Source organism: Manacus candei, unplaced genomic scaffold, assembly GCF_025592945.1.
Source record: "Manacus candei isolate 608988 ecotype Guabito, Panama unplaced genomic scaffold, ASM2559294v1 h1tg000018l, whole genome shotgun sequence".
Lineage (NCBI taxonomy): Eukaryota > Metazoa > Chordata > Aves > Passeriformes > Pipridae > Manacus > Manacus candei.
In genome coordinates, this window is record NW_026138066.1 from 5,602,294 (window position 1) to 5,620,369 (window position 18,076).

The 18,076-nt window shown below is 43.8% G+C and overlaps 3 protein-coding genes across 5 annotated transcripts in view; 1 reads left to right on the forward strand and 2 right to left on the reverse strand.

Moving 5' to 3' along the window:
- The window catches only part of LOC127469932 (coiled-coil domain-containing protein 134-like), a 45,120-nt gene extending 44,758 nt beyond the window's left edge, over window positions 1–362 (reverse strand). For all 3 annotated transcript variants that reach the window (XM_051784841.1, XM_051784837.1, XM_051784836.1), the window contains exon 1: window positions 123–362. In XM_051784841.1, the coding sequence (XP_051640801.1) occupies window positions 123–239 (117 nt within the window). In that variant the 5' untranslated portion in view covers window positions 240–362. The remainder of the gene's footprint in view (window positions 1–122) is intronic.
- SNU13 (small nuclear ribonucleoprotein 13) lies at window positions 320–4,187 on the forward strand. The gene is made up of 3 exons (XM_051784850.1): window positions 320–409; window positions 1,188–1,308; window positions 2,301–4,187. The coding sequence occupies exons 1-3, from the start codon at window positions 407–409 to the stop codon at window positions 2,561–2,563; spliced, it is 387 nt and encodes a 128-aa protein (XP_051640810.1). The 5' UTR covers window positions 320–406; the 3' UTR covers window positions 2,564–4,187.
- Window positions 4,188–5,566: 1,379 nt separating this feature from the next.
- Window positions 5,567–17,850, reverse strand: XRCC6 (X-ray repair cross complementing 6). Its single transcript, XM_051784843.1, has 12 exons — window positions 17,712–17,850; window positions 17,493–17,602; window positions 17,255–17,393; window positions 15,276–15,530; window positions 14,265–14,448; window positions 12,792–12,978; window positions 11,406–11,574; window positions 10,130–10,291; window positions 9,102–9,231; window positions 8,306–8,406; window positions 6,803–6,916; window positions 5,567–6,061 (listed from the first exon to the last, which is right to left on the reverse strand). Exons 1-12 carry the CDS (start codon window positions 17,803–17,805, stop codon window positions 5,865–5,867), a joined length of 1,842 nt encoding a protein of 613 aa, XP_051640803.1. The 5' UTR covers window positions 17,806–17,850; the 3' UTR covers window positions 5,567–5,864.
- Window positions 17,851–18,076: the final 226 nt, after the last annotated feature.

Genomic DNA, 18,076 nt, shown 5'->3' on the forward strand with positions numbered 1-18,076 from the left:
CGCCCCAGCCGCAAGCGCAGCGCAGGAGAGCGGCAGCCCCGGCGGCGGGGCGGGGGCCGCTGAGGGGGCGCTCCGCGGCCCGGCCGCGCAAGGGAAGGGGCGGCGGGGCAGGCGCTGCCCACCGAGGCGCTGCCGTCGCCCAGGGTCTCCACGGCGCAGGCGAGGCAGAGCGGCGGGCGGAGCGGCAGCGCCCAGCGCACCCCGTGCCCACCGCAGGGAACCGCGCCCGCCGCCGCCATCCCAGCTGCCGGGCAGGCCACCCGGCCCCGCCCCGCCCCGCCGGGGGTGGGTGGAGGCTCCGCGCCGGGGCCGCCCCGGGCCCGCCTCCCTTCCGGCGGCGGCGGGATCGCTCCCGCCTCTTCCCCCGCAGCGCGCTCGGGCACACGGCAGCGAACGCGCCGCGGCCATGGTGAGTGGCGTCGGGGCCTGGCCTCCGCCTTCGCCTCCTCCTCTTCCTCCTTCTCTTCTCCTTGTCTTTCCTTCTCCTTGTCCTCCCCCTCCTCCTCCGGGGAGCCGGGGGCGGAGGGTCGCCACCTCCCCGGCCGCGCGGCGGGCAGCACGTGGAGGCCGGGCGGGGTGCGGCTGGTGGCGGGGGAGGGAACCCGCGGTGCTGGCGGTGCTGGGGGCACCTGGTGACGGGACACTCGGCGTCTGGGTCACCCCCGCGCCGTGCCTGGGGCCGGGCTGGCCGCGGTTCTGCCAGCGCCGGCCGCGAACACCGCCTGTGACCTCGCTGCTGTTCCGTCCCACCACTGATGGTCACGTTTAGAAGCTACTTCTGATTTGCGGAAATAAACTTGATACGTGCTCTCCTGGGAGTTTCTTTAAAATCTATATCAGATTGTTAATTTATGCGCTGAAACGCTTCGTTTTATGTAGTCTTTGTGGTAGCGAACGCCTGAAGACTCCCCTGTGAGTTCACTGTTGCTGGTTTGTAGGGTGTGAATGTGTGAGTAGAGATGCTCTTTACTTGGATGTGAGGGATGTTTCTTATTTATCCCCTTTAGTTTGATACAGGAACCCTTCTTGTAGAAGTAAAATGCAGTGGAATTTCTGCTATATGTGCAGAGCAGTGATATGACTCCACTAATCAGTATATGTGATGGATATGATGCCTGTGCAGTGTTGCTCAGAATAAAGCCCCCTTTGCTCCTGTTGTAATACTTACTACTTCTTTCTTTCTCTAGAGTGAGGCAGAAGTGAATCCCAAAGCTTACCCGCTGGCTGATGCACAGCTCACCAAAACACTGCTGGATCTTGTGCAGCAATCCTGCAACTATAAGCAGCTACGCAAAGGAGCCAATGAAGGTGAGACCTGTGTGTTGTGAAGTGTGCTAGAAGTCATTGCAAGGATTGTGTGAGATGCTGTGGCTAGAGGTTGTCTTTTCTCTGTAGCTGTGAACCACTCATTCTGTATTGATCTGGCTATTGCAAGTGTGTGTCTTCCTCCTCCTTCAAGCTTGCTTAAGTAATATTCAGGGACAGAATTAAGTTGTAATCTTTTCAACATTTATATATGGTTCTGGTAGATTCCCAAGTTGTGTTCCTGGTGCATGTCCTGTATCGTGCATACTTCAGTGGTGTGGCACTGGGATTACCCAGATGTCTAGCCACTTCAGAATCATAAAATGATTTGCATTTAAAGGGTACCTCTAGTGCAACCTGCTCAGAGACTGGCTCCCTTCACAGCTGCTTGGGGCTTTGCTTAGTCAAACTTTTAAAAAAACCATAATCCCTAAGGATAGAAACTCAGTATTCTCTTAGGACCCATGTCCCATGGCTTAAACACCTCTCATGGCATGGGGGATATAAAATTACGCTATGCCCTTGGAATTTCACTGAGGCAACAGTCACTATCTGCAACTTGTGCTTGTTCCTGTGTACTCACAAGGACAGTGTGGCCTCGTCTTGTCTGCAATCCCCCTGAAGTAGAAGACAGCAGCCATGCTGCCCCCACTCCCACCTCAGCTCTCTCTTCTCCAGGCTAAACCAACTCCCTCAATCTCCCTCAATCTCCCCTCATGGTGGGTTCCAGCCCCGTACCCATCAGCAGCCTTGGGCTGGCCTTGCTCCTTTGTCAGTCTCTCGACTGCACTTGAGGGCAGTGCTGGGCACAGCACCCCAGCAGCCCTGCAAATAACCCCTTCCCTGGCCCTACAGCTGCCACTTTCCTTTGGCTGTCCTCGTGCTACCTTGAGCTCTCCTTCCCACTGATACCAATTTCAGCATCTTCTAAAGTTGTTTTTCATTAGATGTGCTTCCCAGAAGGACTTAGACTGACTCTTCAGTTTCTTTTACAGCCACCAAAACACTGAACAGAGGGATTGCGGAGTTCATTGTGATGGCAGCAGATGCAGAGCCCTTGGAGATCATCCTGCACCTCCCTCTTCTCTGTGAGGACAAGAACGTACCTTATGTGTTTGTGCGGTCCAAGCAAGCCCTGGGCCGGGCGTGTGGCGTTTCCCGGCCTGTCATCGCCTGCTCCATCACCATCAAGGAGGGATCACAGCTAAAGCCTCAGATCCAGTCTGTCCAGCAAGCTATAGAAAGACTGTTGGTCTAAGTGCCCATGAGTTTAAATGTGTGTGGAACAGGAAAGTGGAAATTAGGGGTCATTAATGTTTAGCTTTGGTTGAGATGATAGTTTTGATATCAGTGTTTCAAAATGCCACATTTTTGTTTAATAATGGCTTAATTCTTAGTGATTCTGCCCCATCTCCCCACTTTTCTATTATTCTACTCCAACACATTCATTCTCCTTGTATTACTTCTTGAAAAGTGATTGTACAACTGTATCTTCTTTTATGTTTAAAAGAAAGAAAAAGTCCCCCGCCCCCCTTATTTCCCCGTCTGCCTGCTCAGGGCTTCTTTAACCCACCCGTCAGCTTTCTCTGTGTTGAAGTATTTCTGCTAAGCTTCAGCCTCTAACAGGTGTGAGTAACTGTGTTTCCGAACAGTTTTGGCTGCTGAGGAAAAGGGCTGTGGGTTCCCCACCTTAAGTGACAGGGCACTGTAGGCCGTGTATAAGGCGGGCAGCAGCTACTGTGTAGCAGCAGATGGAGCCAAGATCGGTACTTATGGCACAGCCCTTGTTCTTGAAACCAGACGCAAGACTTCTCTAAGAGATGTATGGGGAACAGAAATCTTATGGCAGTACACAAGGCGAAATGTTTTATCTCAATTATTTTTAAGTACTGACTTTTTAAGAAAAAAATAAAAATGCTGGCAAAGCTAAATATAATTGTCATTCCCTTGGTGAAGCATTTGCAGCTAACTGGAATGTTTCTACTTGTACAGCTGAACTACTCAGAGGTTGCCTAAAGGCTGTTGCAGTGGAGTAATTCATACTCCTTCACTTTTCTTTGCATGGACTGTTATAATTGAGCTTGGGCTTCCTAGAGAAGTACAAAACCCATGGTAGAGGGCAGCCTGTTGTGTCTGACGAGTACCCTACATCTGGCTGATAAGAAGTATGTCATGCTTTTTAGCTACTGCACTGTGGTCACCTGACTGAAGATGAACCCTGTAAGTCACAGCCAAGGAAGCAGACAGCAAGTAATTTTTCAAATAAATCAACTTGTGTCTCAAGAAGAGAATGCTAGATCATTTGTTCTGGAAAAGCATGGAGCACCACCAGCATTCTGGATTAGTGGTGGTTTTATTGAACTAGCTTTAGTTAAATGCATATTGTATAATCCACTTACTGCTCTGAACAGAAGTTTCTAAAGCCCTGTGTTGGAATGGGCCATATCAAACCTGGTTCCTATTGCAGGATGCCAAAGCAAAGTAGTGTGGAAACAACAACAGGTAACACCAATAGGTGCAACAGCAGAAGGCAAAAATAAATTTACCTGTAGTGTTTCCACAGAGGCACTAACTTCATACCTTTAGTAAGTACATCCCAAGCAGCTGAAATCAGCTCATGAAATACTGAAGACATCGTGTCTGTATGTTTTTGTAAATGGCTGATAACAGTAATCCTTGTGAACTTATTACAAGTATTTTTAGAGTCCTTTCAATTGTATGAGGTTTAGAAAGGCTGCTGTTCCCTTCTACTGATGCTTACTGTTGAGCTAGTTGTGTTTAGAACCACAGCTTTGCCAAGGATTTGCCCTATTGTACCAAGACAGCTGATGTAAGACAAAGCACAAAAGGAGCAGAAATAAAGGATTCTTGAGCAAGCAAAACTGTTTCTTTTTCTGCTCTGAAGCCTTCCATCATTATCCCGTTTAAACTTCTGCTTAATGTGATAGCCTGCTGTTAAAAAAAAAAGGCCAAGAAGAAGATCTAATAACCTAGAACAAACATGCCACAATTATCCAAAGCCTGGGACGTGCTGTGCCAGGGGGTTAGCAAGCCAGAAGAGAAATTTATAAGGGTATTTGCAGAATTAAATTCACAGAATTATGGACAGAATAGTCTCACTATTTCACTGCGTTCAATTCAAGCCTTGCTAAAAAAAGCATTTACAGTAGCTTTTTTGCCGAAGGGCAAAATAAAGTGATTGCTTAGACAAATCTTTATTAAAAATAACTACTATAATGCAGGCTGGTTGTAATTATAACAGATTACATAGCTTCTGCACTGCAGAGCTCAACATGGGCTAGCTGCTCTCTCCAGGAGCTGAGGAGGTAGGAGTGAGCAGTGTGCTGGCACAGCTAGGACAGTCACAGTGTCAGAAGGGGGGGGGGGTCACAGCTGGCTCCAAGACATGTGCCACACTACAGCACCAGCATGACCTTAATATATGATTTAACTCTTCAGTAAGTGGCCCAATAGTTCGTGTGCCAAACACAAGAATCTCTGAACACTAAAAACACTATGAAGACCAAAATGGACACCTCAGGTATCCTGTTTGCATCCTGTATAAGGTTAAGACTTTCACTAAATAATTAGTAGTTTCTCAGAGCAAGGGCAGCAACAGTTCATTGGTTTTAGTCATCTTGCACTGCAAAACAGGTGGGGTGTGCCAGAGGTAGAAAACCAAAACATAGCCCCAGTTGCTGTCTCCACAAGTATGATTAAAAAAGTAAAAATATTGTACCTAACAGCTACTTTCCACAACTATTTTTTCTATTTTTAAAGCACAGACTCAAGTACAGAAGCCTGCACAAGTCTGACTCATACTCACTACAAGTGGAAAAGCTCTATGCCATCTCAGTAATTTAACTGGGATAAGTGCTTGCAGCCTTCTAGGGAACACAATTTTTTTCCTTTTTTAAACCAGCTTCTGCTATTACAATTTAAAAATGGAGGACCTGGCTGTGCAGCTTTGTAAAGTGCTAGCTTTTTGCCCAAAGGATTGGCTACTGTTTCCCAGTAATTACTTTCTTTTCCTTTATGATCTGCTGGTAATCTTTGTAACACAAATTTGATTACTAGTACTGATACTGACCAGCTGTTTTGGAGAGTCGAAGAGTAATACACCACATTTACACCCTCTGTTAGCACACAGACTCGACCTGCTGGCTTGAATTCACGTGATGCCATTAAGACAGACCATTCTGTTTTCTTACGCTGAAGTGAGTTTTGCTGTCTTTATGATTCAAACATGGCATAGTCAGTGTTTCAAAGTAAGAAGTCCAAAATAACTTTTATTAAGAAATGAGGAAGGCACAACTCTCTGTTCATGTACGGTGGGTGACCTGAGTTCACAGGGAATTTAATTCTGCCTTTGGCTACTGTCAACAGAATCCAACTTTGCAGAGAAGTTTCACAACTATGAGTGAAAAGTTTCTCCACTGCTAGATACAGCAACATTTAGTTGCCTTCTCTTTCGTAGCAGGATTAAACAGACACAGCATTCACATAAGATAACCAACATTCCAAGCAGACAGAAGTCAACCAGGGCCTTCCATTCCTGCTTAACGCTCCTTAAAGTATTCAATTAAAGCATCCATGAGTTCCTGCTTCTTGCCTCCACCCTTCAGCCCCAAAAGCCTGCATGCCTCCTTCAGAATAGGTACAGTGAGCTTGCCCAGAGTGCCCTTCTGCACATGACTCTGCAGCTCATCCTTTGAGACTTCTACCTTGGGCCTCTTCTCAGTTTGGTCATCAGAAGCTAGAAAGGCAATTTTAGATCACAAAGATTCTTAAAACTTTCTTCATAGAAAGACATCAACATTTCTTATACATACCACAGTTAATGGCCATTAGCACATGGTACTTGACAGCTACACGTTCACAGGTTTCCATGTTTTGTTTTAAGGAACAGATATCACTAGATAAGTCATGTAGTAAGTATTTCATTGATAGCAGTGATCTTAACTGAAGTGTGAAACTCTGTATTCTGATGGAAAGATCACCCTCCAAATGAAACTTTTAAGGGATTCTCATGGAGACAGCAGAATGCAATGATTCCACCGGGAACTCAGCTAACTGACACTCCCACTTCATGCAGAATTTCATAGACTCCTAAACTACACACGTACTTCAGCATTACTCACACATTTAGCCCTAAAGATGCCCACCTTGGACTTGCTGAACTGCCTATGCATAAAAGTCTGCTCCCTCACCAACACAAACTGAAAGTATGAATGATTTTACTATATTATCATAAAGTACAAAGTTACTAAAATTATATATACATATTTTGCAGTCATTTACCCACATTACTTCCTATACTTCACTCTGCAGTTTCTCATTCCAGTAGTTCTCCAATTGGATACCACAATATCCTCTACTCTCTAAGAATCAACACTGGATATAAATTCACTTCATTGCGGAGATCAATAAAGAGAATTCTTGCACAATTCTTGCACATACAGACACTATGTTTTGTGTCTGCACCACCATTACTTACCTTGTTTTCGCTTTACAGCCTTCCCTTCAGGATTGTAGTCAGGGGGATAAACCAGCTGCTTAAACTCCTCTACCAGGTTGCCCAGCCTGTGGTTCATCTGTTCATACTTTGGCACTGGCAAAAGATAAAAGATTTGGTCTCTCAAACCCAGGAAAGTCTAAACAAGGCCATGACCAGATACAGTTGTGCTTCTGTAATAACTTGTCTGCAAGCATCTTGCAAGCATGCAAAATGCAAATACCTGTGTTACGATATTCCCAAATGAGAAGTTTACAGCTCTTGGTAATATGAAGAGTTTGGACAACTGGAGTGCTGTGTCCAGTTCTTGGCTCCCCACTACAAGAGAGGCATAGAGCTCCTGGAGCAGGTCTAGCAGAAGGCAACAAAGATGATGAAGGGACTGGAGCATCTCTCTTATGAGAAAAGGCTGAGAGAGTTGGGCCTGTTAGGCCTCAAGAAGAGATGACTGAGAGGGGACATTATCAATGTCTGTAAGTATTTGAAGAGAGGGTGTCAAGAGGATGGAGCCAGGCTCTTCTCAGCAGTGTCAAGCAACAAGACAAGAGGCAAGGGGCAAGAATTGATACACAGGAAGTTCCACCTGAACATGAGGAAGAACTTCTTTACTGTGCGAGTGACCATGCACTGGAACAGGTTGTCCAGAGAGGGTGTGGAGTCTCCTCACTTGAGAAATTCAAGAACTGTTTGGACATAATCCTGTGCCATGTGCTCTAGGATGACTCTGCTTGAGTAGGGAGGTTGGACCACATGACCCACTGTGGTCCCTTCCAACCTGACCTATTCTGTGATTATACATATGTAACGGATTCACACACTTCCCTGCAAGAGATATATATATATATATATATATATATACACGCAGAACAAAACTTACACGGTAAAAGTGACATAGAAGATCTTCTCCCTGATTACACTGCTACCAGGTCTAGTTTCAGAATTTTAAAATACAACAGGTTACTATCAAAGGTTGCAAGTAGTTTGAGGCAGAACAGCTTGTTTCTGTCATGTATTTCTAAGACAGCTAGCAGAGGGACCTAGATTGTTTGTTAAGACCATTTCAGGAAAACAACATAATTTAAAAAAATAATTCCCCTTCAGGAGCAGATATTCTTACATAATAAACTCTCACAGCCACATGGTGGCACAATGGCCCCCAGCAGAATAATTCTCTTAATTCTGCCCATTTATCAGACTGAAGTATTAATGAGAATCTTGAAGACAGGAATTTCAGAGAAAACATTTGTCACCACAGAAAAAAGGTGATTCAATTTTCATTTTGGATGGTAAAGTAAGCAATTTTTTCTCTACCTTAGAAGTGACAGCATTAGAAAGTACAGTTTCAGTATTTCAGAATTCTACATCATGGAACCACACATTCGAAAATATTTTTTAAAAGACATTTGGGGCTGTAGTAGCACATATTTGACTTAGAACAAAGTCAACAGTCTCCCACTTCCCTTTGCATCCACCAATAATTCTCACTTGTAAGATCCTCAGCTTGTTCTGGTTCCAGCATATCCAGTGCTAAAGCCTCCAGATTCCTGAAGTGCTGCTGCAAAACCGGGTTCTCAAAGCTGTCAGTCCTGTCAAAAATCCCCCAAAATGTCAATGCATGCTGCCAAGACAGACAAAACACTTAAGATCTACCACCAACTTACTGCAAAATAAAACTGCCCTCTTTCCCACAGAACAATCCATCGCATCAGAACTGCTTTTCCTCTTTTCAATTTACCTGCTGAATCACTATCCTGTCATGAATCAACCACATTAGAATGCTGTGTGAGACTTAGAAATGTGGATAAGGCAAAAGGAGACAGTGGCATTTAATAACAGTTATGGTAGTTTCCACATATCTAGGAAAAATTCTCCCATAAAGTACTTCATAGCATTTATCCTAGCTATAATGAAAAAATGGCCTAGCTATTCTTTCTAAAGTGCTCTAATGGAAACGACCCACATCTGATCTGCAATAGAGTTTCAGAACCACAATAAAATGTGATACCTCTGCAACAAATGACAACAGCCCAGAGAACAAGAGAAATTCTATAAAGAACTCCAGAATGTGCTACATAAACATTATGGTGCCTGGGTATCCAGACTGATTAAGAATAAAGTTTGGACAAAGCTACTGCAATGAGAAGCAATTTCTCTCAAAATATATCAAAATCTCATCTTCAAATTCAGCACACCACAGCTGAACAATGTGTGCAATAGAGCAAGCAATAGTTGTGCTTTCTTCCCCATACCACTCCCCTCCACATTATTTATCTCCATGCACCTGTATTTGAACCGGAGTTTTTGAATTATTTCCTTCATTTTGTCCACCTGCTCTTGACTGGCTGGCACATTTTCTGTAAAATCAACATTCCTCTTGTCATCTGCATATGGCAGAAAAATTATGTGGAAACCTATACAGAAGAGAAGGAGCAAGAGAACAGTTATACAGAAGGCCAGCCTCAAAACAATAATTTATGGGAAAGACCAAGATGTTTATTATCTAAGTCTGATGACTCTGAACTAGTTAGCTGTTTTGTTGTAAACAACAGCAATCTATAATACTTCCCAGTACCTACAGCATGACACTCAATCCCAATCTCAATGTATATAACCAACATCACACTAATGGCTTTGTAAAAGAGATTTGAACCAAATGCATAGCTAAGAGTTGGATACTGGTGAGTTGCTTTTTATGTGTTGGATACTGGGGAGTTGCTTTTTGCCCACCTTATGAGATATGAGTTTGAAAAAGACTTGTTTGAAAATTATGTATTGTCCACATGTTATTCTGAAATGCTTCATTTTGTACACAAGCAGATTTATTTCCCTACTTTACATTCTCCCAAAAGATGATTTTCCACTTAAAGAAATGAGAAAATGCAAAAAAGCAGGAGTCTGCCTTTGCTCCCTAATCATTCCCCACTTGGCTGATGAGGTGTGAGGCTCAATATGCAAGATTATTTATTTAATACTTCAAAATCTATTCAAGGATAAAATAAAATTCAAGGAAAGAGACACTGCCAAGTCACTAAACAGAAAAAAAGGCTTTTAATTTTTATGTCAGTTCCTTGAATTTGCTAAAAAGAGATAGGAGGCAGGGAAAACACTGTAGCCAGGTCATACCTGAGCAAGCACTGATGCAACTGGGGTTTTAAAAATAGATTCAACATCAGATGCTTACAACGACAAAACTGAAGAAAACGGATGTTGGAAAGCGCTTTCCCCAGTTTTAAGGGGAGTGGTGCTAAGATTATTTTTGCTCAATACAGGACGCTATTATGCTGACTGCTGAGGCATCCCTTCCCATACCTGGAGGGGCTATCTGCACTTTCTGCTCATCCACCTCTTCCTCCTGAGGAAGCAGGGCCACAAAGCGAGGAGGAGTGTTCCGGCGAACAGTGTATCTGCACAGCATCATCATCTCCCTCTCCAAGCATTTCATCAACAAGGCATTAAATAGTGTTGTACTCCCTGCAAAGTAAAGAGCGGATTGGTCAGACTGACAGCTTTCCTCCTCTGTTCAGGAATATAACCCCAGATATTACAGTTTCAAAACCTGGGACTTCTTTGGAATGCTTGCAATACTTCAGAAGTAAAAATCGAATTTTGGAAGGGAGAGCCCTCGAAGTGGACAATATCAGTGTGTCAGTGTGTCTGTCCTGATGGAGCAGAGAGAGCTCCGAAAGAAATGAAATCACCAGCATCTGAGCAATGAAATACAGTGACATTTGGAAACAGCAATCTACAAAGTCTTTTTCTGTTTCATGGGATATCAGAGCAGCAACACATCATAGGACCTTTTTGCAGAAGTAACACACTAAGAATTCAGACTTCAGTACTCCTCCTGAGGCACACGTTTGCTTTGCATTTTACCAGATATGGTGGTCAGGAAAAGACTGACGTATAAGTAATGTGTTTGAGTCAGGAAACTGCGAAGCTGGAGAAGCTAGCAAAAAGGTTCTTCTTTAGTCAGACACTGTAAAGCATCTGGTCATAACTCAGCCCACTTTATCCACTGGTAGGTTGAGGAGCTAGAGATTTTTTCTTCATAGTTGCAGCCTGGGATTTTTAGATAAGTAGACTTATGTATACACATAAAAAGGGGAAAACAAGCAGTCCTAAACATCCTCTCCTTCTCTCTTTACAAGACCATAAAGTGCTGTTAATTCAACTATACTTCCTGAGTATCATGTTTCCAGTCTTAGCATATATGGACTTAAAAACAGCAATTATTTTAACTGTTCTGAGGTTTGTTTTTCATTTGTGTTTTTTTAAACCATCTTTGCCTTCTTTTCAGGTACTAGGATCCTCCACTTTCATGAATGACAAAATCAAGTGTTTTGGAACTACATCTTTAGCTGCTTGTCATGACGGATGAAACATGAAGCCAAATTGGCTCTTCTGCTACTGGAGAGAACAACAAATAACTGCAGCTGAGAGAGGCAGTAACAGTTAATTCAGTTCTTCTTAACAATAGCAAGTTTTTAAGTTAGTCAAAGCTTTTACACTCAGTGATCCCCACTCAAACACACAATGAATCAGCCTAATGCAAGGTGGTGAATCTTCTCTTACCATCTTTACTTACCCCTCACCAAGGACTCCTCAGGATAAATGAACTGCGAGGGCCTGATGTGGTGGTGCTGTTTTAGCACTGAAAGTGGTTTGAAGCCAATCAGAAACAAACCCGGAGAATCAAACCGTTTTAATTCTTCTGTTTCCTCTTTCTCCAGCACAATCTGTCGGTTTCCGTATGTCTACACCAGGGAAGAGCAGATGATAGTGCTGCCAGTATAAAGAAAACTGGGGGAGAAGGGGACGGGATTGGAAGAGGATGCAAGTGCTGTCTTCCACTACTGAAAAGAGGGTTATAGAACAAGACAGAGTAAACTTGTCATTAGTGCACACCAAAACGGCAAGTCCCAGACTGTGCCCATTATCCCAAGGGAAATTCTATCTGAACATTAGCAAAATGCACTTTACTAAGACAATGGGTAAGCCCTGGTACAGAGAGGCTGTCACATCTCATCTCTGATGTTCTTCAGAGCTGTCCCAAACAAACTCTGAGCAACCTGACCTGGTTTTGTGAGTCTTGCTCTGGGCTGGGTTAGACCTTTTCAGAGGTCCTGCCCAATTCTAAACTTGCTTCAGCAGATGCACATCAGCTGCCTACTCCTGGCAGAAATAGTGACTAAGAAACAACACTTCTAAAGCATTGCTCAAGCATCCAAAATCAAAACCATGTTATAGTCCAGCTGCTGAAGTTAGACATCAGGGCTTAATGCAAAGCTTTCTGTTTATCTCCTGTACTTTATTTCAAGAAACTAACGTCCAGTATAAATAAACTTAATATTTCATGTTAAGACAAAAACTTTAAGAGCCTTTAGCAAGGAAGGACACAAAAAATGCGCTTGTGACAGTATACCTAGCAACTGCATAACCTGCTTTGAAATAAGGCTGTGCCTGAACGGAATGCAACATTCAATTTACATCAGCCAAACTATCAAGCAGGAAGGCAAAGTAAAGAAAAATGTAACAAAAAACTCCAAAGGTAACATGCCTTTCGTTTGGAAAACCACTCCAACTCCCCCTGTGATTCACACCTCAATGTTTAACAAAACGGACAAAATCTGTTCCTAATGAATCAACAGGTAACAGCAGCAATGATCACACAGGGTCACATAAGGTCAGGCTCTGACAACCTGGTTCTGCCTCAAAGAAAGAAAATACCCGAGTTCCTGAGTGCACTTTCACCAGCAGCTATGCTTTTCCCCTGACAGTCAGGCCAGAGACACAACCCACTCTTACTCTACAGAGCTCGCAATGTGACCAGGCTGTCCCCAGGGTCATACAGATGCAAGTATTTCTGCATCTCATCTTGAAAGTGGAATACAAACAAAAGCAGCAAGAAAATAGGCACCTCCCACACACATCACAGAGACGGGAAAAAACAGGGATATAATCAATACGTTACCTGAGCCCTTTTTGTGTCACTAGGCAGGAGCAAACTGCCTGTTTTTCCATTAAACGTTCTTGTTTTCGTTTTAACTGGTTCATTAGTTTCTCGATAAAGCTTCACTGGATGTGGCTTATAAGCTTTTTGAATAAGGTTGTAAACACCAACAGAAAGCGCCAGATCATTGCTCAGATACAGATTTAACCTGTGTAAAAAGCAGATACAGACTTGAGACACTACTGCAAAAGAAAGTCACCTCCACAGATAACTTATTTTCTCTGACTTCCTCGGGTTCTCCTCCCCGAAAATCACAGGTATCCTTGGAAACATACTATCACTTGGGTCATAATCTCACTTGTATAAAGATATTCTTGCAATGTCATCCTTTCTGGTCATAAAAATCATCTAAACACAAAAAATTTACCATATTTCTTTTACCTTTTTTTCACTTGGAAGGGCAGCTATGCACAAGCGGAGCACAGGGTAAGTTCACATTTGGGTACCCCACCTGTGCTTAACGTAACATGAACTCTGAATTCTCACAGCTGTTCATGCAAAATGAAGAAGCCCCCAAAAGAACCCCATCAAGACAATATCATGATTCAAGAAAAAATTAAATCAGAAGTCAGAGAAAAATTCAGAAGTAAAGGCTTAAAATTAGAAACATCTTCAAGTTCCGAGAGCAGAAAAGTGAATTACTATGAATATTACTTTCTCTCTTCCAAAAGGTATCACAGGTACAAGATTTTTCCTCATTCTCAGAAAAGCAAAATAAAGCTGTCAGCAGGAGAAGAATGGCAATGGCAGCAATTCAGTTTAGGATACTTTTAAAATATTTATTAAAAAAATAAACACTAGGCCTTGAAGTTCATTCCCTTTCATTCTGCTATGAAATCACTCATTTAAAAAAACAACTGTTACGAAGTACGTGGTTACAAAAATACTTTCTATCTACTTTGTCAAGATCCCTTTAATCCTCTGTAAGTATCTCTAATCTTTCAGTAGATCAGAAATGTCAAGGCTGTATGAATCCACAGTGCCTAGACAGAACGGCCACATATAACTATTTAATAATGGGCCAAAAAACCTACTAGTCACATTCAGATAAATTTCTTAAAGTTAACATTAGCAAAAAAAGCCTCATTTCAATCAGGTTTCACTATAAACTATTTCCCACGTTGCAGATTTTCAGGTAAGTATTTGGCAATGATATAAATTTTTGACAAATGATCATTTCAAGCTCAATACAGGAAATGCTACACAGAACAAAAAAGGAGACCTAGCTGCACTCTCTGCTCTTCTCATCCACCAAGGACAAATATCCTTGCAAGCTATGGAAGAAACACCAATCTTGAACTAAGGAATTAAGACTGAGGAATGTAAGCACTGATGCTGTTAAGGACCAATCATTCCAGAAGAGGAAGGTGAGACGCAGTCTAAAAATGACATCAGGTGCCTCCACTGAATGATGTATCATAACTAGGCACAAACCTCACTAAAGCCCGTTTCTTTGTCTCCTTTGCTCGTACTTTCTTCATGAGATGTTCCAGTTTCTCTGACTCCTTGGGCTGGATCCCAAGGTCCTCATCCTCTGCTACATTTATAATATCCCTGTAGAACAAAGAGATATCGAACCCTCCAGGTTTCTTCAAATGCATCAAGTCCAGGATGATACCTAGAAGCAATGTGAGAGATAAGAGGAGGATCAGAAACTGCTTTTTTTTCTTACATTATCATGTTTCTCAGCACTCCCAGATTTCTTCATCCACCCAAATAATTTAAGCAAGAATGAGCTCCAAATTGTCATCTGCAACAGATGCGAAATTTTCTAGGGAAAAAGGCAAAAGGCATTCTTTAATTTCAGTGAAAATACTGCAGCATAGAAAATCATTCCTCCCTAATTAAGAATCTGGATAGTATTGTGTATGAAACAGCTCTGATGAGCTCTTATAAAACATAATCGTACCTCAAGCATAGAAGTAAGTAATGAGTTCAGAAAATCCCCTTTCCTTTAGTTATAGGGTCTCAGGATTAAGGAAGCCTCACAGCTACTAGATCCAGGACATCTGCTGAACTCCAAAAACACTGATTATCTCAGCTACATAGTTGAACTAACTAAGCACTTGATGTCTAATCTCTGAGCTCAGGTTGATGTCCTTCAGCTGATTCAAAATGAAGCTATTAATGTAGTTTTTCTTTTGTGTTAACTTTGTGTTATTATTCCCTTCCTGGAAAATGGTACAACAAAAAGTTTGCTTTTCTTGGCCCTCTCATGTCCCAATTTATGCTATCAATGCAGAAGAAGAGATCCTAGAAAATAACTGCTAGTTATTGGATTGCAGATCAGATAACAGACTTTCTAACTTTTAAAAAACTTCAGAAAGGTTACCCAGTTCTGATGATTTTACATTCTTTTTCCATCACAAAATTGCAATGCAGTTAACATCTGCCGCGAGGATACAACATGTTTTACTGCCTGAAATTAAAGGGGAAAATAATGACCTGTGTCTCTCAGATCACCAGCTCTGGTCCTGGCCAGCTTGGCTTTAGCACTGTCATTGGCATGAGGGTCATCCTCGTTGGTGAAGAGCATGATCCTTTTGTGGCTCAGCCTGACTCGGACATCACTGAAGAGATTAGAGCAGGCCCAGAGCGCTTCCCCCAGGGAATAGTCAGCATTGTGGCCAAAGCTCTCACGGAAAAGTGCTCGTCCTTCATCTCCCCTGTATTGGTCCAACTCTAGAACACGCTTTGCACCTAAGGAGGTAACAGCATTCACATACATTAGAAATACTGAAAGATGTACCATGAGCTCTTCTAAACATGCACCTGGGGTCCCTTGCTGCTGATGTCCCAGTACTGTCCCTGGCACCTCTGTGGCAGTGCCCTTGCAACACCTGGCTGAGAAAACTGTTTAGCATCACCTCACGTTTGCAGTATCACAAAGCACCTACGAGGGCCAAGAGGACACAAACTGCCCTGATACCACTGTGGACTCTTCCTTTTGGGAAGGGAAACAGGCAGGGATCAAAGTATCGCAAACCCTTCACACTGAAAGGACAAGGAAAGGCAGCAATGGCACCAGCTGCGGAGGCACGGCAGACTGCTGCACCACCAGAGAAAGGAGAAGAGCCTGAAATACACCCGGCATCTCCACAGCATGCTGGGAAGGTGGAGCCCTTCTCCTCCTTCCTTGCCTCTCATGTCAGAGAGAATCCACGCACAGGTCAGACACAGCCCTATAGATCACCACAGGGAGCACAGCGACATTTAGGCCTTGTTACAGCTCTGACAATTACTCCGGCCCAACAACGACTCCTTTTCCCACCTGCCTAACAGCCCATTCTCTGTCTTCTCCAACTACGCTACAAAGGGAGCTACTGCATTCTGCAGAGCTGCTTCCTTTTCCTTCACTTAAACTCTATAGCACTTTTGAAATCTCATCTGAAAATGTCTTCCCCTCCCTTTACTATTTTATTTTCATCTCCTTAGCTGCCCTTTAATTAATAGCATAAGTGTTCATAATTATGTACTCCATAACAACTAGTATTTCCTCCTTCTCTAGAGCACGTTGCTCTCCAGGGGCAGAAAATATACAATTCTCCTCCTTTTTAACAACACCCACCTTTCACCTGTGCTGTTTTTATCAGCATGGTGAGGCTACTGCTTCTGAAAGGGGGAAAAGAGCAAGCAGGGAAGGAGGAGGAAAAAGGATGAACAAGAAGCATATGGCAGTTTGCTGCCCCTGTGTCATTAAACCTGCACCCTCTAGTGAAGAAAATTAAACCAAACCTCCTCAGAGATAAAGGCTGCTATTAAAAATTGTAGCCAAAATCCCCCCACAAGACTCCACCATGAAAAGACTTCATTAGCATGCAATTCTTTGCACTCTCCCTACTGCCTTTTCCAATTCAGCAATTGGCATTTGTTATCAAGCATATGCTACGTCATTCTAAGAAAATGAAAGAGTGAAATTCAAGAATTGCAGAACTTATGAAAACAAGAAATGGAACACCCCAAACAGGCTAGCATGTTGGACCACCTGTTCTAGCTGACCCTGCTTGAGCAGGAGGGTTGGAAATCCCATCCAATCTCAGCCATTCTGTGATATTCATCATCATCTGGAATCCCTGTGCCTTAGCATAGACATGCACTTTTCTGAAGTGCAGCAGACACGTGATGGGCTTTCATGAGTTCTCTTGAGATCCTCCTAGGTTTAGCAGACAGCAGGTGAACCACCACGTTAAAACAGAAGACACAGAAAAAAGATCTGAACCAACTACAAGAGAAAAAGCTAAGCTCTCACAAAGTTTCTAAGGTTTCCATAAATTTCTAAATCTATCCCCACTGCTACCAACAGATTTCAGTAACAAGAACTTATTTATCCAATAACTCTGATTTTAAAGAGATCAGTTACCGACAATGCTACTACTACACAAGTTTCCTCACACCATCTTTACACAATCTTCATATCACTTTACCTGGATTGTCCAGCTCCTGAAGAACATAGATGTGCTTGAAATCTGCTGAGTTCTTGTTGTTTTCTGTCCCATAGAACACGACACTTAACAGGTCCCTGTCACTACTGATAATTTTGCTGGTATACACATTCCGGATGCACTAAAAAAAACGCACACAGGGCAAAATATGAAAAAAGTAACTCGTAGTAAAAGGTGTGAAAGTTTTGTCTTTGGCAAGTAGCAGTTCATCGAACCTTACCTGCATGGTCATGTCGAAGGGAGTTTCTGCGTCCCCGTCGGACTCAAACATGGCCTTGGAGGCATCCACCAAAAAGATGAGGCTGTCCCGGCCCCCGAACCTGTGGTCCGCTATAGAGCGGGAGTAAACAGTTTTAGCAGCGACCCCTCCGCCCGCGCACCCCCGCGGGCAGGCACCGGGCCCCGGACTGCCCTCTGTGAGCGGGTGAGGGGCCCTTACCGACCGCCTCAGCCCCGTCCTCCTCCTGCTGCTGCTCCTCCTCCTCCTCGTCCTCGGGCCCCTCACCCCGATAGAACGACCCCCACCCCGCCATGGCTCCCGTGGCACCGCCGCCCGAGGGGCGCGCCCAAGTCACGACAGACACAGTGCCCGCGACAGCCGGCCCCGCCCACCCCAAACAACCGCCACTCACCGGGAGACCCCGCCCACCATAGCCACACTGACCAATGGCGAGAGCGGAAAAGCACCGCACCCCGCCTCTCCCGCAGGAGGCCACGCCTCCACCCCGCGAGGATTGGTTGCAGCGGGGACGCCAAGGGTGGAGCTCCGCCCACGCTGCGCTCGGCCCCGAGCCTTAGCCAATG

What these genes read in the sequence shown, in the direction of transcription:
- SNU13 (XM_051784850.1), top strand. An exon ending in ACGCAAAGGAGCCAATGAAG is followed by an intron (nt 1,309 to 2,300) that starts GTGAGACCTGTG and finishes TTTCTTTTACAG; the next exon opens with CCACCAAAACACTGAACAGA.
- XRCC6 (XM_051784843.1), bottom strand. Translation starts at nt 17,805, where the DNA reads ATGGCGGGGTGGGGGTCGTTCTATCGGGGTGAGGGGCCCGAGGACGAG. An exon ending in TGGTGATCTGAGAGACACAG is followed by an intron (nt 14,449 to 15,275) that starts GTCATTATTTTC and finishes CATTGCTTCTAG; the next exon opens with GTATCATCCTGGACTTGATG. An exon ending in TGAGGAGTCCTTGGTGAGGG is followed by an intron (nt 10,292 to 11,405) that starts GTAAGTAAAGAT and finishes TTTACTTTGCAG; the next exon opens with GGAGTACAACACTATTTAAT.